This window comes from Pan troglodytes, chromosome 5 (assembly GCF_028858775.2).
Source record: "Pan troglodytes isolate AG18354 chromosome 5, NHGRI_mPanTro3-v2.0_pri, whole genome shotgun sequence".
NCBI classification, from domain to species: Eukaryota; Metazoa; Chordata; class Mammalia; order Primates; family Hominidae; genus Pan; species Pan troglodytes.
This window is the reverse complement of record NC_072403.2, coordinates 121,638,752-121,662,380: the sequence shown is the minus strand read 5'-3', so window position 1 is coordinate 121,662,380 and position 23,629 is coordinate 121,638,752. Positions and strand designations below refer to the sequence as shown.

At 36.4% G+C, this 23,629-nt stretch overlaps 1 protein-coding gene across 3 annotated transcripts in view; it reads right to left on the bottom strand.

The window, feature by feature from the left end:
• Nucleotides 1-23,629, bottom strand: part of FIG4 (FIG4 phosphoinositide 5-phosphatase) — a 134,860-nt gene that overhangs the window by 78,122 nt on the left and 33,109 nt on the right. For all 3 annotated transcript variants that reach the window (NM_001114624.2, XM_063811944.1, XM_016954680.3), the window contains 7 exons: nt 19,945-20,101; nt 14,518-14,568; nt 11,914-12,062; nt 8,745-8,873; nt 5,672-5,772; nt 3,950-4,112; nt 3,450-3,547 (listed from right to left, as the gene is read on the bottom strand). In NM_001114624.2, the coding sequence (NP_001108096.1) occupies nt 3,450-3,547; nt 3,950-4,112; nt 5,672-5,772; nt 8,745-8,873; nt 11,914-12,062; nt 14,518-14,568; nt 19,945-20,101 (848 nt within the window). The remainder of the gene's footprint in view (nt 1-3,449; nt 3,548-3,949; nt 4,113-5,671; nt 5,773-8,744; nt 8,874-11,913; nt 12,063-14,517; nt 14,569-19,944; nt 20,102-23,629) is intronic.

The following is a 23,629-nucleotide window of genomic DNA, read 5'->3' as shown; positions in this document are numbered from 1 at the left end:
AGTTACAAAAATCACATCTGGGCCTAGACCTCTCCTCTGAGCTCCAGAACCATGCCCTGACCTGTTACCTCCGTTTAGAGGACTCAAGCATCGCTTCTCGGCCTTTTGGCTAAGAACAAGTGTAGAGGACGCAAGCATACCTCAAACCTCACACAGCATGTCCAAGCTACACTCATGATCTTCCCCCAACAAACCCAGTCAGTGTTCTGTATTTCAGTGAATGGCATCACCATTCACCCACCTGAGTAAGCCAGAAACCTGGGAATTGAGCCTGACACCCCCCACTCCCTCATTTCAAATCCAGCCCATCACCAACTCTACTGACTGTCCACTTCTCTACATCTCCACCACACCACCCTGGTTTAAGGCATAATCACCTCTTTTCTGGACAATTGTAACAGCCTCCTATCTGGTCTTCCGGCATTGACATTAGCCTTGTACCGATCCATTTGTTTTCTATGTTGAGGTCACAGTAATCTTTTCAAAACATAAATCTGACAATGATCCTCTCAACCATGCAAGACGCTTAATGACTTTCCATTACTCTCAGGAAGAAGGCCAGGCTCATTAATGCAGCCTACAATACTCTGCATGGTCTGGCCATAACCATCTCTTTAGCCTCATCTCAAAACAAGCATCTTGTCCTCACCCTCTGGGCCCCAGCCACAGGGAACCCCCTTTTCTTCCTCCAACCCACCACACTTCCTCCTGTCCTAGGGCCTTTGTACATGCTGCGCTCTGAGTTGAATACCATTCTTTCCCAGTGACCTGGTTAATGCCTCTTCCTTCAGGCTGATGCTAACTCATCCCGTCCTCAGGGAAGACTTCTCTCCATTATAAACTCTTATTGCACCATTTACCTTATATTGTTGCCTCTGCATTACCTCACCATCTCCTACAACAGGCTGTTAGCTCAAGGCAGGAGCTGTTTCTAGAACTGCCTTTGCGCATAGGAAACTCTCAAAAATACTTGTTAAATACTGACTATAAAGTGTAAGGAAGGGACCCAGTTTCAGTTTTCTGCATATGGCTAGCCGGTTTTCCCAAAACCATTTATTAAATAGGGAATCCTTTCCCCATTGCTTGTTTTTGTCAGGTTTGTCAAAGATCAGATGGTTGTAGATGTGTGGTGTTATTGCTGAGGCCTCTGTTCTGTTCCATTGGTCTATATATCTATTTTGGTACCAGTATCATGCTTTACTGTAGCCTTGTAGTATAGTTTGAAGTCAGGTAGCGTGATGCCTCCAGTTTTGTTCTTTTTGCTTAGGATTGTCTTGGTTACATGGGCTCTTTTTTGCTTCCACATGAAATTTAAAGTACCTTTTTCTAATTCTGTGAAGAAAGTCAATGATAGCTTGATGGGGATGGCACTGAATCTATAAATTATTTCCTTACACCTTATACAAAAATTAACTCGAGATGAATTAAAGACTTAAACGTAAGACCCAAAACCATAAAAACCCTAGAAGAAAACCTAGGCAATACCATTCAGGACATAGGCATGGTCAAAGACTTCATGACTAAAACACCAAAAGCAATGGCAACAAAAGCCAAAATTGACAAATGGGATCTAATTAAACTAAAGAGTTTCTGCACAGTAAAAGAAACTATCATCAGAGTAAACAGGCAACCTATAGAATGGGAGAAAATTGTTGCATCTCTCCATCTCACAAAGGGCTACTATCCAGAATCTACAAGGAACTTAAACAAATTTCCAAGAAAAAAACAACCCCATCAAAAAGTAGGCGAAGGATATGAACAGACACTTCTCAAAAGAAGACATTTATATGTGGCCAACAAACATATGAAAAAAGGCTCATCATCACTGGTCATTAGAAAAATGCAAATCAAAACCACAATGAGATACCATCTCATGCCAGTTAGAACGGCGATCATTTAAAAGTCAGGAAACAACAGATGCTGGAGACGATGTGGAAAAATAGGAACACTTTTACACTGTTGGTGGGAGTGTAAATTAGTTCAACCATTGTGGAAGACAGTGTGGTGATTCCTCAAGGATCTAGAACTAGAAATACCATTTGACCCAGCAATCCCATTACTGGGTATATACCCAAAGGATTATGAATCATTCTACTATAAAGACACATGCACATATATGTTTATTGCAGCACTATTCACAATAGCAAAGACTTGGAACCAACCCAAATGCCCATCAATGATAGACTGGATAAAGAAAATGTGGCACATATACACCATGGAATACTATGCAGCCGTAAAAAAGGATGAGTCCATGTCCTTTGCAGGGACATGGATGACACTGGAAACCATCATTCTCAGTAAACTAACACAGGAACAGGAAATCAAAAACTGCCATGTTCTGACTCATAAGTGGGAACTGAACAATGAGAACACATGGACACAGGGAGGGGAACATCACACACTGGGGCCTGTTGGGTGGTGGGGGGATAGGGGAAGGATAGCATTAGGAGAAATACCTAATGTAGATGACGGGTTGATGGGTGCAGCAAACCACCACGGCACTTGTATACCTATGTAACAAACCTGCACATTCTGCACATGTATCCGAGAACTTAAAGTATAATAAAAAATAAATAAATAAAAATAAATGACTGACTAAATGGACACACAGGGTAACAGGCTTCCTTGGTTTTTCAGTAAACTCATTTACATTTATTAACCAACCTCTCAGAATAACCTCAGACACTACTAGATTGTTGGACACCACCAAGAGCACATAACATGACAACACCCTTGCTTTGCATACTCTCAGGGTCTTCTTGGCTTCTGACTGAGAGTCTTTCAATTCACTTGGCTGCAACAGATGCAGATAAAACTTATTCTGTGGTTCCCTGCCTCCTATCCTCAGCCTTTGACCTGTATGCCCATTCATATAGATAGATACGCTGACCAGTCAGTGTACTCTGCCAAGAAAGCAGGGAACTACGAGGCTAATACCACCTTGTCTGGGCTTCTCACATGCCCACCTGATCCTTCAGTCACAACAGTACCCCAGTTTATGAATCTAGCCTTTGATCCTATTACTATAAATTAATTTGCCCAGGGGAGCTTATGGATTTTCAAGGGAGATGACTGTAAAGGTGAGGCTGTGATAGTTTGATTTTCATGCTTCTTTTTCCAAGTTGTCCTGGAAACTAAGGCAGAAATTTGACCTATATCTAATTCACACAAGGAAATCAGGACACAATGATTTCCTGATATACTGAATCACTCTACTCCCTTAGAGATATACTACTCATTTTTTTCAGCCATGCAGAGAAGAAGCCACATGGAATCTGAGGCCAAAGAAAAGTGACTCAGCTCAGACACAGTGAGCTGTCCCAGCATAATAATCTGCACGTCTCTCCACTAGGAAGAGGGAAAGCATGGCTTGTTAACCCCCTCTGTGTTGAGGAAGAGGCTTCCCAGAGTGTCTGAATCTCATAACCAAACAGATGAGCACATCATACCTTCACTAAATTCAAGATGATGATGGGAGAGCCAAACCTCTGGAACATCTGGTCAAAGTGAAGGGCAGCCACATGTGCAAATGGATCTGCCTGATCCACTGAGAAGGAAAAAAGATGAAAAAGCACCTGAATGAAAATTGCAAAGCAAAATAAAAGCAGCATAGGGTTTTTTTTTTTAAAGAAATGCAATTCAACTAATCTTTCAATAGTTTCACTTCCCAAACCCTTCTTAAGGTGCTCACTAGACACTTATTCATCATGTATTTATTACATTTGAATGATTCTTACATTTCTGAAGCAAAATAAAAATAATTTACTAACAGTCAAAATTAAACATAAATTTATTACATAAGAATAATGGAAATTCCTCTTCTAAACTATCTACCTTCCAGGACTAAAACCTCCTGAAAACCTAAGCATTTATGAGATTTCTGTGACAACAGTTCATTATCTCTAAATGTGAGGACAGGAGTTATTATTAAAAACACGGCTCCACACACATGTAATAGGTGGTTTAGGCATCATAGTTGAAATGTCCTGAGACCAGTATAAGGGCACAGATCCTCTAACTTGTACATATGAAGAATAACTTCCTGCAGTAAAAGACATCACAGAAGCATCGCAGAGTATTTGTTCAGTCTCCACTTCATTTGCAACATCACCCTGAAAAGAAAGGTGCATTGAAAAATATTTTATGTTATTAGAAATGTTTAATGAAATAACTTTCAATGAAGTTATAATTCCTATTCTTTCAATGAAGTTATAATTCCTATTCTTTGAAAGTCTTGAGAGGTAAATATTGATCAATATTCAATATGCACATTAGAAAAGCAAAACCATTAAAATATAATAAAGAAGGCAATTAAAAGTAGCAGAGAATAGACTAGAAAAAAATTAATCTCTAATAATACGAGTCAGATAGGAAACAGCTGGTTTAAATAAATGGGAGAGAGGGAAAGAAATGACAATTACATGAAATTATACAGGAGGTGAGGAAGACTAGAAGAATATCAAAATTCAATTCTGAAGACCAAAGTGAAATGAAAGGAGTGAGATTCAAATAATGCCTAATGGACAAAAGGAAAAAATAGGGTTTTGAGGTACTTACAGAAGTATATAAGGACATAATAAAGAATAATTTTAGAGGCAGTAATAACATGTCTGATTATCCTTTGAATATTCAAAAGTAAATAATATAGCTGCAAAATTCTGATATTTTAAAGCACCAGCTGTAACCATTTTCACTGTTGATATAATTTTAAGAACAATGTTGCTATTTTAAGCCAGGATCAAAACCCAGTGCCTCACTCAATCTGTCCACCGAATCACACATCCACTCAAGACTCAAGTTGTTTATTGCAAACAGAGACAGAGCACTCAAAGGACAGAACACGGCTGATGGAAGGATGGCTGCATTTTTGCTGTTGTTATTTTCTAGCAATGAACAGAAAAAGGAGTATGGGCAAAAAAGACGAAGAGGGCAAAGGGTTTCCTGAACCTTGCTCCACTTCATCTTCTTATCAAGAATTGACTTCCGTGATGAGTGCTGCCTTCTACTTGGGTGGAGGTGCTTTGCTATTTTTGTCTCTACATTAAACATGTACCGCATTTCATATATTATAGAAATGGCTCACCCTCCACAACATTAGACATTTTATAATTCCTCAAAGCACTGCATAACTCTAAGATAGCTGACTTTTCAGAACATCTGTATATTAGTCATATTTCCCACATGTTTCAGATGCACTGGAGTATTAATTATTGTCAGCCCCCCACATCCATGGGTTCCCTCCACAGAGTCAACCAATCTCAGACAGAAAATGTAGTTAGGCCTACGATGGTTGCATCTGAACTGAATATGTGCAGACCTTTTTATTGTCATTATTCCCTTAACAATACAGTATTAGAACTATTTGCATAGCATTTACATCATATTAGATATTAGAAGTAATCTAGAGATGATTTAAAGTAGACAGATGGATGTACATAGGTTATATGCAAGCACTAGGCCATATTATATAAGAGACTTCAGCATCTGTGGATTTTGGATGGGAAGAGGGTTCCTAGAACCAATCCCTTGTTGATACTAAAAGGCAACTGTATTCTCTTGATAATATCCCAAACTAAGAAATACCACTTTTTAAAATTTCACTGTGCTTCTACATCAGCAAAGCTGATATAAAAGGTTAAAAGGTCAGTGAAGATACTGTTTGTCATCTTACCTCACAGTTTGCACCTCTTTTAAGAAAACGGGTGCCAGCAAATTTACTGGATCTTCTAGCTATTAGAGTGACATACACTGGTCGTCCATAGATCAACAGCTCTTAGAAATCAAGTTAAGGTTGTTTAGCATTCATGATTGTCACATAAGACCAAGAGAGTCATTATTCCTTAAATAAATGTTTAGATACAGCTTGTCCAACGGCTTAAAGAACACCAAAAGCTCCACCCAAGAATGGAACAGCACTTGATCTAATGGTTCTTCAGAATTGCAGTGCAGCTACAAAGGGAAGGCAACATCCAACCTGACTAAGGACTGCTTTCCATAAATTTCAGAGGAAATGGTAACCAGGTGTAGGAAAGCCCTATGGCCAAGTAAGGATGTAAACAAGTACAACTAATCCTTCTGATATGGTTTCGCTCTGTGTCCCCAGCCAACTCTCATTTCAAATTGTAATCCCCACGTGTCAGGGGAGGGTCTGGTGGGAGGTGATTGCATCACGGAGGCGGACTTCCCCCTTGCTGTTTTTGTGACAGTGAGTTCTCACAAGATCTGGTTGTTTGCAAGTGTGTGGCACTTCCCCCTTCGCTCGCTCTCTCTCTTGCTCTGCCATTGTGAAGACATGCGTGCTTCCCCTTCACCTTCCACCATGATTGTAAGTTTCCTGAGGCCTCCCAGTCATGCTTCCTGTTAATTAAACCTCTTTTCTTCATAAATTACCCAGTCTCAGGTAGTTCTTCATAGCTGTGTGAGAATGGACTAATACACCTTCCTTAGTCTTCCAAGATCATACACCTCTCAAAGAGAACATGTGTCATTTAATAGGCTGTTTCAATTATGAATAATATGTAATACTGAGGGGACAAACTGAGTATGAGACTCTAAAAGCAGTCAAAATTTGTCACCTACCTGCAAATTCTGAACACTGAATAATTTATTGTGAACTGCTTAACCAATATACAGCTTACTAGTTATGTCGCCTTACTTAACTTTCTGAGCCAAGTCTCATCTTCTATAAAATGGAGTAACAGTAAAGTAACCAAAGGTGGTCAGGAGGACTAGGTGAAGTAATGTGTGTACAACTAATGCCTGGCCTGTAGTATTCATAAACTACTCTTATCAAAAGCTACTCTTTTTATAATCATATAGAGTTCCAGAATTCATTAAATGCTTGATAACCAGGAAACTAGATTCATTGTTTAAACTTATGAGCTTTAAAATGATCATCTATGATGGTGCTCACTATTTTAAAAAACAAACATTTATTATGTTTAATATGTGCCAGGCCCCGAGTTAGCTCTTGGAAATACAAAACAGCTTAGAACTATCTTTTAGGAACTACCTTTAGAAATTGTAGCACATTCTTTTTGGTATCCTTGGTGGTGAAAAACCTGTGTTCTTCCCAGGTAGAATTTACTTTTGGAAAGAGAAAAAAGTAATTCAGGATCAAATCTCTTTATGCAGTAATGATCAACCAGATAATACCACTCACTGGTTGAAAGTGATTCTAAAGTAATGAGCCTGATTTTCAAGTGTAGCACATAAATCTCACTGATCTTCATTTCAAAATCCCTCTGTGCTTTTATCTAGCCTTTCGTCCCCCTCACAGAAGGCAGCCCTGCTGCTCTTCAAGGCTAACCTCGCCAGCTGTGCCCTTGGCACCACTCCTCTCAAATGCTCCTGGTACAAGAAAGCATAATAATGGTCAGTCACATTCACCCACTTAATAGTCTCAAAGCAACCACTCCTTTAAATTTTTTTGTACATTATTATTATTATTATTTTAATATAGATCTGTAACTTCGGTTCCAAGTACCAAGGGGGGCCAGGGCTGGCCTGAGTGGGGCCTCACAATGCGCTGGACAAAGTGACCGGTTTTTCTCCATAAATAAGACAAAGAAACCCTGGGGATCTGGAGAAAGATGTGAGGCCATTAAACTGCAAATCCCAACTGAAAATGAAGAAGCAAAAGTTTCTTTTTTGGTTCTTTTAAATGTCTAAAGAGAATAAAACTAAGAAAAATACAAATCCATTACAAATACTTCTTATCTGTGGGGGGAAAATGTACAAACGCCTTTTTCTTTAAAAGCCTAACATACTACAAAACATGCTGAATGCAAAAATGCCCTACATGATCTCAAAAGGTGATAGAAAAAATCGAAAAACCACTTCTAGATGGTACATGCTGCCTTCTTAAATCCCATAATTGCACTTTATTAAAAGGCTTCAATGTAGCTACAAATTAATGAGACATGAAGCTACTGAAGGAAATAAAAGTTTTTACAAAATTGAACTCATCAGCTTAACCCAAAGCTGAACCTACTTCTCTTTAATCTATTTTGCCCTCTTGCCTGGACTACTGCAATCTTTTCCTAACTCATGTTCCTTGTTCTAGTTTCATTTTACTTAATCCAGCTTGAAAACGGCTGTCAACTCAAGCATCCTAAATACTACTTTGCAAATGTCATTCTTCTGCACAAAACCTTTCAAAAGTTCTAGCACCAAACCCAAAGTCCTCAGCTTGACCACCAAGGCAATCTGGTGACTGGCCATCTGACTCCCACATACCAATCTCCTTCCCACTATATCCTACCTCCCGGGAGTTTTATGCACAAGCCATGAGAACACTCCCATGTGTTTTTCCACCTCTACACACACAGTGTTTCCCAGGCTGTGATCTCTCTCTCTCTGCTCAGCCTGCTGATCTCTCTCACTGCTAAGGCACTGACTTTTGTTTAGGGCCCAGGCCAAGTTCAACTATTCCCATGGGCCTGTCCCATCCTCTCCAACTATCAGTAATTCTCCTCCTTCTCCCAGATAAGCATGACACTTATTACCTATATCACATTGCATTTTCTTCCTTGTTATTTATTCATCTTTATGTGTATATAACAGGCCTGTTCAAATAGTCTGCATTCTTCTTTGTATTTCTGCTACATAGTATCATGGGCAGGTTTTCCTGTTGGGGTGCACAGAGTGGTATTATAATCATATAATTCATATGTAGCTGTCTACAAATTGATACATCATAAGTTTAGTAATATGTATCTTACGTTTTTTTTCAGAAAGGATACTTGACTGCCCACAGAATCCATGAATAATATACAAAAGCCAGTCACGATGCACAGTACTTTTAATTATATCCAGAAGTTCACCATTCCATACATATTTCATATAAGGCTCACTACAGATCCCAAATACCCCTGAAAAATAAAAGTCTGTATCAGTCCATAAATACATAAAATATTTTGTATAAATTAAAAAAAAAGGTTGGTATCAGAAAGATATGGAAATTGGCTGACATTCAACTCATTTTTAAGTTAACTTCTGTTTTTAACTTCAAAGTAACATGCTTGGTTAATAGCATTGCCATTTTCAGTGGATATCATTCCTTTCATGCCCAGAACATTGTGTTGATTCTGAAAAAAGTCAAAGAAATCCCTTTTCTGACTTGTGAGAGTTCTTGAGAGAAAAGAAAATGACAAGGAAATTGAGGACATGTTACAAATATATAAATAAAGTCAAGAGGTGGCAGGAAGTAGCGGTTGAGCACACGGTTATGAGGTCAAAGTTCCTGGATCCAAATCCTGGCTCTGCCTCTCATCAGCAGGGTCAGGCACAATCAAGAGTGTTACTTAGAGAGCACGGCACCTCTGCTCCCTCACCTGTACCATGTGGTTGTTTTAAGGATGAAATGAATTAATAATGCACGTAAGGGGCCTAGAATAAGCCTAGTGTATTACAAATACTTCCAATAGGTGGCAGTTATTATTATGTCAGGCCTTTTCTCTATGAATAAATTAATTTCATCAAACATAATTTTAGCATATCCAGATAAATGTATTAAACAGCAATGAGTTTTACAAAACTTACATGAAGTGAAAAATTAAAAGTATGTTTATAAGATAATAGCTTAAAAGACTGTAATGGTTCTGAATAGCAGTTAATAAAGACCTTTTTTTTCTCAAAACATGATCTGTTAAGAGTATTTGTTTATACACTATACCACACTTAGACTTGATTCATAAAAGCTAAACTTTCTCTGCCCTTTCAATGCATTACACGAGAGAATTAATAATAAAGACATCAATAGGAGTCCTGTTTTGTCACTTACTCTGTGACTTTAGGCAAGTTACTTAATGTCTTTGAATTTCAACTTTCTAAACTAGAAGATGATGTTAATACTACTCACCTCAAAGATATTGTTCAGATTAAATAGTATATGCAAAGTACCTGACATGCAGTAAAGATTATTTTAAAAATTTATTGTTTTCCTTTTCAACCTACTCTCACACCTTCTACCCTCACTCCCTGTTTCTTATCAGTTTACCCCTGTGCGATAAGAGAATAATCTCACCTTCGACAAAGATGTATGCAGGCTAATCACCAGAAACTGTGAATATGAACTGTTACGTTACATGGCAAGAAGAAATTAAAGCTGCAGATGAAGTTAAGGTTCCTAATCAGGACCTTGAGATGGGAAAATTATTCTGCATTATCTAAGTGGGTCCAATATAATCACAGGGTCCTTGTAAGTCAAAGAGGAAAATAGGAGTGTGAGTGTCAGGTAATGTAATGTAGCCTTAAAGATGGAAGGGGGCCATGAGCCAGGGGATGAATGCAGCCCCCAGAAGATGGAAAGGGCAAGAAAACTCATTCTCCCCTGGAGCCTCTGGAAAGGAATACAATCCTGCTGATATGCTAATTTTGGCTCACTGAGACTCACTGTGGACTTCTGTAAGATGATACATTTATGTTATTTTAGCAACTAAGCTAGGTAATCTGTCACAGCAACAAGAAGAAACTAATACACCCTGTTATTCATATCTATCAAGTAGAATTGCTCCAGAGATGGCAAAAAATTTAGTAGCATTGGAGGCTTAATTCACATCCCAGAACAGATATTCAAATTCAGATTTTGGATGGCATGTGGGGCAAATTTAGTGATACTTTCAGCTTTTGTGTTACAAATTGTGACATTCAGAAGCGTTGCAAGCAAATATTCAAACACACCAGTTGTCTTGCCCTCTATCTGTCTCTAGTGGTATGGGTTACCACCAGAGTGTCTGAACCAGGGCAAATGTATGTGATCTAATGATCTGGGAGTAGGGAGGGTGCCCTGGGTTTGACCTTAGCTCAAGTGATAATCAAGTAAACTAACAAGAGTCAAGGGGAATGCCAGGGATAAATTCAGTTTAAGTAACAGCCTAAACCTTGTTAGAGTTGATCACAACCTTTGGCAAACCATTAACAGAACACAGCTTCTTTTTGAGAGTGCTGCAAGGGCAGATCTTCTGGGACTACTTTAGATTGGATTCTACTTCTGCACCTCCGCACCCACATGTTCATCACTATCATTTAAGTTGCACAGAGCAAGGAGCCCAAAGACACTATTGACTTACTTTCCACAGTCAGCTGAACACAACTAAAGTGTCTTAACTATTGAAATACTTCCCTTACAACATTCATACTAGCAATGCCTCTAGCTTTACAGTGCTAGACCAACCCAAAAATCTGGCGATAAAGGTATTGCGTGACTGGTTTAGTCCAGGATTTCAGGGGCACCCTAGATGAGGCACTGAGTGGTCCCACAGTGGTCCTACAGCAGTCCTGCAGAGGCAAGACCTACGCAGGACTGATGGGTCAAGCTGGGACCAATCAAAGTAATAACGACCTCTGACCTGCTGCATTGATTCCCTGACATGGCTGTATGATCTTCATTTCCAGGCCTCCGTTTCCTACTTAGTCTTTAATTCTATAAAACTAGCATTATACCTACTAAGCAGATTTTTTATGAGGATTAGAGATATTACATGTAAATGTCTAGCACATAATAGGCAACCCATGGTAACTCTTTTTCAAAACTCAGACCATAACAAACTGGTCTCTGTGAAGGAAAATAAGTAGTGTGTATTATCTAATATTAAAAAAAATTATCCATGTAAACTTCACCTCTGCACACCATGTAAAAGTCTAGGCTTGAATGTATTCAATAAAAAGTACGTGAATAATTGCTAGAAAATGTCAGCATACAATTTTGTGGCTGGCCTACAAATGAAACCACATGGTGATTAATATCTCTATAAAAATGAATTGATCAACTTCACATATCCAAAACAACCCCACGTAAGGACAAACAGCAAAGAGGGATGGACAAATATGAGGGAAATGTGAGTGAATTTAATAAGATATCACTTCATGGATACCACATTAATATACATTAGATATATCAAGACCACCTACCGCTTCCACCTTGTGTAATTAATCCTTCATCTTCAAAGATGTCAAAGCTCTCTTGGCGATTCTGGGTCGTTTCTGACTTTAACATCTCCAGGGGCATTCGCAAGACAGTGAGATTATATTGAAGTGAGTGGGACAAATCATAGCTGTAACTGAGAACAGAATTGAAACTTAATAAGAATTACAAAAGCAAAGCATATTTCATGGTCTTGGCGCCCATATAGAATTAAAATCTGTGAACTAAATTACTTAGCACCTATTACTTTATTTGGAAGCAATGCTATTCAAATAAGCACTGTAAAACACAGCAAAATATAAATGTAATTGGAAATAAAAACCTCACTGCATGACTAGGCATCTGCATGACTGGAAATATACAATACAATGTCAGTAACCTACATTATTTGATTTGTACAATGTGCATTTTTTGCTTCATACTGAAATCAGTCTAAGTTGATGGTCTTGTGCAAACAGGGTCACACCTTCTATGAATCTGTATGGGGTTTTATAGATCTATAATATCCACTGCAATACTGCATAGTTCTGTACCCTAGTTTACCCAGGAGCAAAAATAATTCTATTAATTATTAATGGTGGTATCATAACTGACTTCATAAAACAGAAATAAGCAAATAATATAGGCCATTACAGTGAAACATGTTTTAGAAGAGTAAAAGGCATTTCAAAAATATAACCGTCTCTGTGCAAATTAAATTTCATTACAATTTTGATCTCACATAATACCTTTTAAATAAGCATCTCTAGCTCTCTCTCTATATATAGCTAGAGATATTTTAAAAGTATCTATATATAAATATATTTATACTCTATATTTATATACAGTATTTATATATGCATACTCTATATAAATATGCATATATAAATATGCATATATACATAGTTGTGTATATATACTATACTATATATATGTATAGTGTGTGTGTGTATATATATTTCTTAAGTGTTGAGGGGGCTTTCCAGTTTTTACTAGAAACTCTAAAGGAGCCTAGCTATATATTTTTAGCACAGAATTTCAGAAGGTATTTTGAATATTTTATACAAATTTGTTTTTAAAGTATTTTAGTCATATTTTAAAATGGTTACAATTGTGTCTGGAGAGTCACACACATTATTTTAATTATTATTTATTCATATAATTTGATTGAAATTGATTTGTTTCATCTGTGAAGTTCAATTGTATCACATTTGCTTGATGGATTCATTCATTTTAACAGCATCTAATCTCAAAGGGATAAAAGCTATATTAAGAAGTTGGTTTCTGATTTTTAACAATCAATTATTTCTATTTAAAACAATTCCTTTTTTCTAGAGAGTCTTAAGAATATATTATAACCTTTTTAAAAGCCTACTTATGAGGCACAAAAACTTTAACCTACATGTATTTACTTATAGAATGACTTGATCACAACTGAGTATAAAAATACAGACAAAACTGAGAAATATGAAGAAGAAGCCCATTTCTAACAATAGCACTGAGCTTCAATAATAATTCACAAACACTACAAAGTTAGGCATAAAGACTGAAAACTAGAAGATGGCGAAAAATACAATGAAAATATACATTCAATAAACGTGTGTGGAAGTAAAAACTATTTCTTTAGGAGCCCTTCACTCCATTTCTGTTAAAATAATCAACTTCCTTCAGGTTTGCATCAATAAAGACATAATTCACCCCATGTAGTAGACATGTTTTTCTTTGTTTCATAAAGAAATAGTTAACTATATTAATAATTTAAAATAATTTTTAATGCAAAGCACCCTGTCAGTAGTATGTAACACCAACAGCTACAAATGCTCTAGGTCCTCCTTTAGTCCTTATGACTCAAGTCCTTACTGTGTTCTGTTTTTATTTTGGATATTATAGCTGATAGAATTTTCCATCTATCACAATAATTGCATCTATCAGGCCCACATACTGGTCACATCAATGGTAGTAAAATACTTATCATGATGCTGTAATAATCTACTTGCCTGTTCTTCAATTATCAATATTTGGGATGTCCCGGGATTATCTGGTTTGCTTGTTTGGGCTATTATAAATAGAGAAGCAATAAATGTCTCTTTACCAATGGAGAGTTGTATTTTTGCTCCTGGTTATTTTCTTAGGACATATTTTCATATATGTTCAATGCCATTCAGGAAACTGTTAATTTACAATGCCACCAGCAGTACACCAGTATTGCAACAGTTCTTCCTATTTTTAATTTATTTTTACCCAATTTTGCCAGATTATTTACTAAAAGTTGAACAATGAAATTGTTACAACTCTTACTACAGGCTGAATGTAAATTTCATTTTTGTAATTTAAGATTACAAAATGAGAATATTTCTTTAAAATACATTAAGTCCTACCTAAAACAACGATGATTTTTATAATGAGAATAAATATCCTTTAATTTATCCATTTGGATTTTCAAATATAAGATTTTTAAAAGGAAGAAATAGCCATATTTTAATGCTTTTAGATAAAACAAGTTGACTAAAAAGAAACAGAAGTACTACTATGTTCTCATTCTGCTTTTACCCGCTGCAAAATAATATAAAAGTTTATGTGATTGATAGGAGCAAAACTAACCTCACACTTACCTAAAGTAAAAATTGCTAGATAGGTCCACATTTTGAAATATTCGTAGATACCTAAAAAAAAAAAAAAGTACATTTCATTTGTCCAATACTATTATTTCTCACAGTTTAACATGAACCCATATGTACATTTATATTTGTAAATATGCTCATTAAAGCTGAGGAATTCAAACCATATCTAGATTACATCCAAAGCAATTCTAGGTCTGTTGATCATCCCTTTGGAGACCTTTAACTTTATAGTTTGGCTGTTCCTTACCACTGATTATGCCAGTGAGAGGCAAAGTCGTGCATCTACATGTAGGGGGCACAGCAGACTTTGGGCAAGACAGAAGTAAATGCTGTTTTTGCTTTTACAACATGCTTTGCAAATGCTTTGAGGATGGAGAGAGGAGAGCAACAACAACAAGCGCAATGTGGGTCACCACAATTTTAAGTTGGTAAGTTTTTACACCAAAAAAGGTATAGAATAAAATGTTCACATTTCTGTAACTCATGATTAATAAGTGTTCACATTTTAAAATATCTATTTCAACCTTTTTAAGATAAATAACAAACAATTTAAAAAGTTAACATTCCCTTTAGACTTCCCCAGTCCTGTTCTCTCGCTCCAAATGCAACCATTTTCCTGTCACTGATGTGAATCCTTCCAGTCCATGCATCTCTTTACTTTTATCACATTAGAGCCATCTTTAAATAATACATAGCATTATATTGTATATTTAAAATGTGTATGCAAATCATTACAAACTTTGTATACTGTCCTACTTTTTTCACTCATTTTTTGAAACCTAGTTACGTCGAAAGTTATAGATTTAATTTGTTCACTTTGTAATCAATGTTTGGTCTTCACTATATACAGTCATCCCTCGGTATCTGTGGGGGATTGGTTTCAGGTCCTCCCTCAGATAACAAAATCTGCAGATGCTCGAGCACCTGATATAAAATGGCATAGTATTTGCACATAACGCACAATACACATCTTCCTGTATACTCTCAATTACCTCTAGATTACTTCTAATACCTAATACAATGTAAATGCTACGTAATTCTATAGTTGTTATACTCTATTGTTTAGGGAATAATGACAAGAAAAACATCTGTACATGTTCAGTACAGACACAATTTTTTTCAAGTATTTTCAATCTGTGGTTGGTTGAATTCACAGAGGTGGAACCCATGGATAAGGAAAGCCAACTACACATGACACACTTTATTTATCCATTGTCTGCTGATAGACCATTAGGTTCTTCCTAGTTCTCCACTATAAGATACAATGCTGCCAAGAGCATCCCATGCATGTTTTCCCATACACATGTGCAAGAGTTTCTCTAGGGCAGATACATGGAAACAAGAACCACTGTGCACTGTAGATAACGTGCATTTTCAATTATGCTGGAATTGCCAAAGTGTTCTTCTAAGTGGTTAAAATATCACTCCAACTCATAGTGTATAACTCATAGTATACAACTCATTTCCCACATCTCTGCTATAATTTGATGACAGCAGATATTCTGATTATTCCCAAACTGACTAATGAGAATAAAATGGTACCTTTTTAATTTGCATTTCCCAAATTACTAGGTAAGGTTCAGAACCTCTACTGTGAGCTGCCTGTTCCTTTTAACCATTTTTCAGTTATGTTGCTTATTTTTTTCTCACTGATTTGTAGAAATTCTTCCCACATTCTAAATAATAATCATTGTTATATGTTACAAATATCTACTTTCAGACTGCTGCTTGTTTCCTAAAATTTGTCTAGATTATAAATACATTTTGAATATTTACAGTATCAAATATAGCATTGTTTGCCTTATGGTTTACGCATTTTGTATTTTGTTTGTAAAATCCTTTTCCATACCAGGATTATAAAAATATTTACCTTTATTTTCTTAAAATTATCTTTGTACTTCTGGAATTGCTTCCTGAATATTATCAGAGAATGGAATCAAATTTCATTTTTGTCCAACTGGAAAACCAACACTATTTATCCCATCTTTTCCCCCAATGACTTGTAATGCTCACTCTATCATATTCCAGTTTGCCACATAAAATGGATCTTTTTCTAGGCTTTCTCAACACTGTTCATTGACCCCCATCAATTCCTCCACCAATACTTAGCAGTCTTATTTACTATAGCTTACTACCTGATTATCTTAATTATTATAGGTCTTACCATCTTGTTGACTTTATCCCTTCTTGTTTTTCTTGTTTAAATTGTCTGGACCATGCTTAGACATTTGCTTTTCCATATGACTTTTAAAATCATATCAAGTTCCATTCTCAAAACATCCTCTTGGAATCTGGATCAATGTTACATTAAATTTATAAATTGGCCAGGCCCTGTGGCTCATGTCTGTAATCCCAGGACTTTGGGAGGCCAAGGTGGGAGGATTGTTTGAGCCCAGGTGTTCAAAACCTGCCTGGTCAACACAGAAAGACCCTATTTCTGCCAAAAATACAAAAATTAGTCAGGCGTGGTGGCATGTGTCCGTAGTCCCAGCTACTGGGGAGGCTGAGGTGGGAGGACCACTTGAGCTCAGGAGTTCAAAGCTGCAGTGAGCCAAGATTGCACCACTGCACTCCAGCCTGGGTAACAGAGTGAGACCTTGTCTCAAGAAAAAAAAATTATAAATTAATTTTGGAGAAAACTAACATCTTCAAGATATCAAGCCTCATCCATGAAAAAGGGACATCTCTCCAATTATTTAGAGATTTAAAAAATCTTTTAATAATGTTTGAAGTTTTTTCCATAAGGTTTTGGATAGCTTTTGTTATATTTATTGGCAGGTACCTTATACATTTTCTAGTTCGTTACTGCTAGTGTGTGGAAATATTACTGGTTCCTGTATGTCTTACATGTTGATCTTTTCTTTTTTCTTCTTTTAATCTTTTTTTTTTTTTTTTTTTTTTGAGGCAGGGTCTCACTCTGTCACCCAGGCTGGAGTACAGTGGCACAAACATGGCTCATTGCAGCCTCAACCTCCTGGGCTCAATCATCCCACCTCAGCCTCCCAAAATACTGGGATTACAGGCGTGAGCCACCATGCCCAGCCATCTTTTCTTAGTCACCTTACTGAACTCTTTCATCAGTTCTGAGAATTTGTAGATATTCTCAAATTTTCCAAGTAGGAAATGATGCTGTTTGCATAATGACAGTAATTTTTCTTTTCAAGCTTTATGCCTTATTTTTCTAGTCTTGTGGCACTGCCTAGGGACTTTCAGTATGAGGCTGAATGTTAGTAGTGACGGCAGATACCTCTGTATTGTTCCTTACCTTGATTAAAAGTAATGCTTTTAAAGTTTCACTTCAAAGAACAATTTTGGATATAGGTTTTTAATAGGTATCATTTATCAGACTAAGAAAGTCTGCTTATATTCCTAGTTTGCTAAAACCTTTTATCACAAATGGGTATTGAATTTTGTCAAATATGTTTTCTGCAAACATTAAGAAGATAATTTTTCCAGCAATATTTTAATGTGGTGAACTGTTCTAGTAAATTTTCTAACATTGATAACAATCATGCATTACAGAGATAAACATTATGTATGAAATGTTTAATAGTACTGTATTTTATTTCCAAATATTTTACCAAATAGTTTTGCTTAGATACACTATTGGATTATATAGTTTTATAAGTGTTAAAAGTTTTTCCTATTTAGTAATATTACTTCAGTTTACCTATAAAAAACTATTAATATAATTGTATCTTATTCTGAATAAGTCCATTTACTACATGTTATTACTCATAATTTTACTCTTTAAAGATATCCAAATCACTGTATACAATAACATAATTTGTATTAGCATTCTTGGCTAAAGTATCATAAAGATGAGACTTATAAACAATATTAACTTCTTGAACTTTTCCTATCCCTGGATTCGCATGCTCTGGTCAATCTGATTCACTTTTAGTCAATACACTGTATAGGCAGGCCTTCCTATCAGCTGTATCAGATATAACTTTTTTCAGTTAGTGCAAGAAAAAGGTCTACTCTGATAAACTGTACTTATCCTCAAATGAAACAAATTATTTTCTAATAACCCCCTTCCAAATCATCATCAAAAGCAACATCACAAGGGCCCAGAAAACCACTGTCTAAGATGGTCTCAAGCAACAGGGCTGCATCACCTTTAAATTTTGGTTCATGTATTGGAACACTACAAAAGTACAGGATATAATTAAAATCTAAACTGTTACCTATCCTAAAAACTCATAAATATTTCTTTGTTTCATTTTAATCTTCATAATATTAAATCAATTCAACCTTTACAATTTTATCAATTTGTTAATAGCTTTTCCCACGTTTCCAAGGTTCCAATAATTCCTCCAAAACTTTTGAACATTTCAGATATACAGGAAAAATTGCAGGGAAAAAAAAGTACAATTAACACCACTATGCCCTTCTTCTGAATTCACTTTTAGCGCTCTCTCCTTAAACACACAAACAAATATTATCTCTCTTTAAATATACAAGTACATTTTATTTTTCTAAACCACTTGACTGTAAGTAGCAGACATCATGACACTTCACTCCTAAATATTTTAGCATGTATCTGTTATAAACAAGGACAATCTCCTCAGTAACCGCAAACCATTATTATACTCCAAATTTAAATACTGATTCAAGATCACTAGTATGTAGTCCACATACAAACTGTCCAAATAAAGCCCTTTAGATCTTTGTGTGAGGATGTGTGTACAAGTACATGCACTTTTAACCCAGGATCCGACCAAAATCTGCATTTAGTTGTCACGTCTGTTTAAAAATCTGGAACAGTCCTTTGTTTTTTGTCTTTGATGACTTTTACATTCTTTTAAGAATCTAGGCCAGTTATCTTGCAGGAAGTCCAGTGGTATGTATTTATCTGATTATTTCCCCATGCTTAGATTCAAGTTAAATATTTTTAGCAATATTTAACTACTAAGGTAAACTGTGTCCTTCCCACTGAGAGTCAAACAATGTCAGTTTTGTTTCATTATTGGTGATGCGAAGTTTGATTATTTGGATAAGAATGTCTGCTGTTTTTTTCATCATAAAAATACTTATTCCTCTGTAAATAACAAAGAGATCCATGGAGTTTAAAATGTTGGGACTATGTGATTATTCTATTCCTCAATAACAACCTCTCACCTAATAGTAGCCATTGTTGATTCTTGCCAATTGCTATAATGGAGGTTTTTAACAGCTCTTAACAAAAGTTCTAAAATTCTGAGCCAACATTTGATCTTTTTACATAACATTCGTAATATCTAAACTGTATTTTGTTTTCTACCTGATCTACGACATTAAAAAAAAGTACTTGAGCCTGGGAGGCCAAGGCTACAGCAAGCTATGACCATGCCATTATATTCCAGCCTTCCAGCCTGGGCAACAGGGCAAGACCTTGTCTCCAAAAAAAAAAAAGGTAGTTACCACCATACATACCTAGCTTCATCAGGATGAGTAACCCGTACAGAATCATTGGGTATATAGATCATATTTGTATCTTCGACCTTATAGATTGCATGACCTCCAATATCCGCCATCTTCCTCCTTTTAGTTATTAACACAATATAATAGCCTTCTAAGAACCTGACAAAACCTATGCAACAAAAAATAAAGAGAAATATGCTTTATAAACTTAGTAATGGCTTTTAGATGCCTATTTAAAAGGCCAAAGACCTTTGATACATTTCTCACTTTATTATTTCTATGATTTATAGCCATACAAATTTTCAGGTGTCTTAGAATTATTCTCTAAGACTATCTATACTGACATTTATCTCACTTAAAAATATTACTGTAAACAGAGCCAAATCATGAGTGATCTCCCATTCACAATTGCTACAAAGAGAATAAAATACCTAGGAATACAACTTACAAGGCACGTGAAAGACCTCTTAAAGGAGAACTACAAACCACTGCTCAAGGAAGTAAGAGAGGACACAAACAAATGAAAAAACATTCTATGCCCATGGATAAGAAGAATCAATATTGTGAAAATGCCCATACTTCCCAAAGTATTTATAGATTCAATGCTATTCTCATCAAGCTACCATTGACTTTCTTTGCAGAAATAGAAAAAACTACTTTAAATTTCATATGGAACCAAAAAAGAGCCCGCATAGCCAAGACACCAAGACAATCCTAAGCAAAAAGAACAAAGCTGGAGGCATCACACTACCTGACTTCAAACCATACTACAAGGCTACAGTAACCAAAACAGCATGGTACTGGTACCAAAACAGATATATAGACCAATGGAACAGAACAGAGGCCTCAGAAATAACACCACACATCTACAACCAACTGATCTTTGACAAATCTGACAAAAACAAGCAATGGGGAAAGGATTCCCTATTTAATAAATGGTGCTGGGAAAACCAGCTAGCTATATGCAGAAAACTGAAACTGGACCCCTTCCTTACACCTTATACAAAAATTAACTCAAGATGGATTAAAGACTTAAATATAAAACCTAAAACCATAAAATCCCTAGAAGAAAACGTAGGCAATACTATTCAAGACACAGGCGTGGACAAAGACTTCATGTCTAAAACACCAAAAGCAATGGCAATAAAAGCCAAAATTGACAAATGGGATTTAATTAAACTAAAGAGCTTCTGCACAGTAAAAGAAACTATCATCAGAGTGAACAGGTAACCTACAGAATGGGAGAAGATTGTTGCAATCTCTCCATCTCACAAAGGGCTAATATCCAGAATCTACAAGGAACTTAAACAAATTTACAAGAAAAAAACAAACAACCCCATCAAAAAGTGGGCAAAGGATATGAACAGACACTTCTCAAAAGAAGACATTTATGCGACCAACAAATATATGAAAAAAAGCTCATCATCACTTATCATTAAAGAAATGCAAATCAAAACCACAATGAGATACCATCTCACACCAGTTAGAATGGAAATCATTTAAACGTCAGGAAACAACAGATGCTGGAGAGGATGTGGAGAAACAGGAAAACTTTTACACTTTTGGTGGAAATTAGTTCAACCATTGTGGAAGACAGTGTGGTGATTCCTCAAGAATCTAGACCCAGAAATACCATTTGACCCAGCAATCCCATTACTGGGTATATACCCAAAGGATTAGAAATCATGCTACTATAAAGACACATGCACACATATGTTTACTGCAGCATCATTTACAATAGCAAAAACTTGGAACCAACCCAAATGCTCATCAATGATAGACTGGATAAAGGAAACGTGGCACATATACACCATGGAATACTATGCAGCCATAAAAAAGGATGAGTTCATGTCCTTTGCAGGGACATGGATGAAGCAGGAAACCATCATTCTCAGCAAACTAACACAGGAACAGAAAACCAAATACAGCATGTTCTCACTCATAAGTGGGAGCTGAACAATGAGAACACATAGACATAGGGAGGGGAACATCACACACCAGGGCCTGTCGAGGGGTGGGGGCAAGGGGAGGAAGAGCATTACGACAAATACCTAACGCATGTGGGGCTCAAAACCTAGATGGTGGGTTGATAGGTACAGCAAACCACCACAGCACGTGTGTATACCTATGTAACAAACCTGCACATTCTGCACATGTATCCCAGAACTTAAATTAAAAAAAAAATTACTCTAAACAATTTAATTCATTCATTCCTCTTAGTCTCACTGCAAATAGGACTGAGGTGCCTTAAGCACAAATAGATATAAGATTAAGAGGAGTTGTTGTTCCATGGGTGTAGAGCTTTAGTTTTGCATAGATGAAAAAATTCTCAAGATCTGTTGCACAAGATGCATACAGTTAACACTGCTGTACTGTGCACTTAAAAATGATTGTGACAGTAAATTCTGTTTTTTACCAAAATTAAATATATATATATATGTACACACACACACACACACATACACACAAAGGATTATAAAACTGAAGAGGAAATTACAGTAAAGGAAATAATGTTTAAAAACATAGTAAGATGAGTCCAAGAATAAAAGTTGTACATAAGAATGCATCTTAAGATCCTATGTACTATTCCCCACATTTGGCTCTCCATTTTCTAACAGATAATGCAAAGAGCAACACACATCCAATTATACCATGCACAGTGGCTGAAAGATAAAAACTAAACCACTACTTGGAGAAGCTACAGTAGTTACAAGAACTGGGAGACAATTTCAGAGTGAGTCCACATAAAAAGATATGTGCTGTAGAGAACAACCTCAGGAGAATTCTCCAGCGATGTCAAGGACACATTTCTCAATGCTGTTTCATATGCCAAGGCACAATTCAATAAATGTAATTCTTTACAAACTAAAAGAATGCAGGCAAGGTACACAGCTGAACAGAGGTCTAATTTCATCTGAAGATAAAAATCTAAGTATCTCTGGTAACATTTCCCCAAATGTGTTCTCCATGAAATATTAGTTAATGGAATCCCAGTGGGGAGAGGAGTGGCAGTGAGCAAATAATACTGGACTAAGAAACTTAAAACAAAAATCCTGAGAACCTTATAGGACTGTGCTAAAGTACACCGTGAATCTTGATGGGAGATAAAAACCAAGTGCCTTTCCAGATTCGTTTGTTCATGGAACCTCCTCCCACCCCCTGCCTTAAAACAACAACAACAAAAACCAATGGATATACGTTCTGAGGAACATATTTTGGGAAATATTGCCCAAAAGAACAAACTTCATGGACTCTTGATAATTAATGTCAAAAACCAATTTGAGCCAGCTTAAACTAAAAAAAGGAATTTATATTAAGGATCCTGAAGTGATCCATTCCACACATGGGAAACAGTGTGACTGGGCCTCAGAAAAAGCCTAGTCAAGATATGTTTCTGAACATCTACTCCATTCTTCTCTCTCTCCATAGACCAAGCTCCTCCACTTCTCTGGATCATGTGGTAGGAAACACAACTGCTGACAGCTCTGGGCTTTCCATCCAAAACCTTTACTGGGAAGAAAAGGACATTTTTATCAAGTTCAATTTCAGAATTCCTGGGGAAGAACTTGGACCGACCCAACTTGGGTCAGGTGCCCAGCCCAGGCCCAATCAACTATGGCCAAAAAATAGAATCATGCAGCATTGGAAGCCATTTTATATGATAACTAGGTGGCCTAGATGAGGCCAGGGGACATGG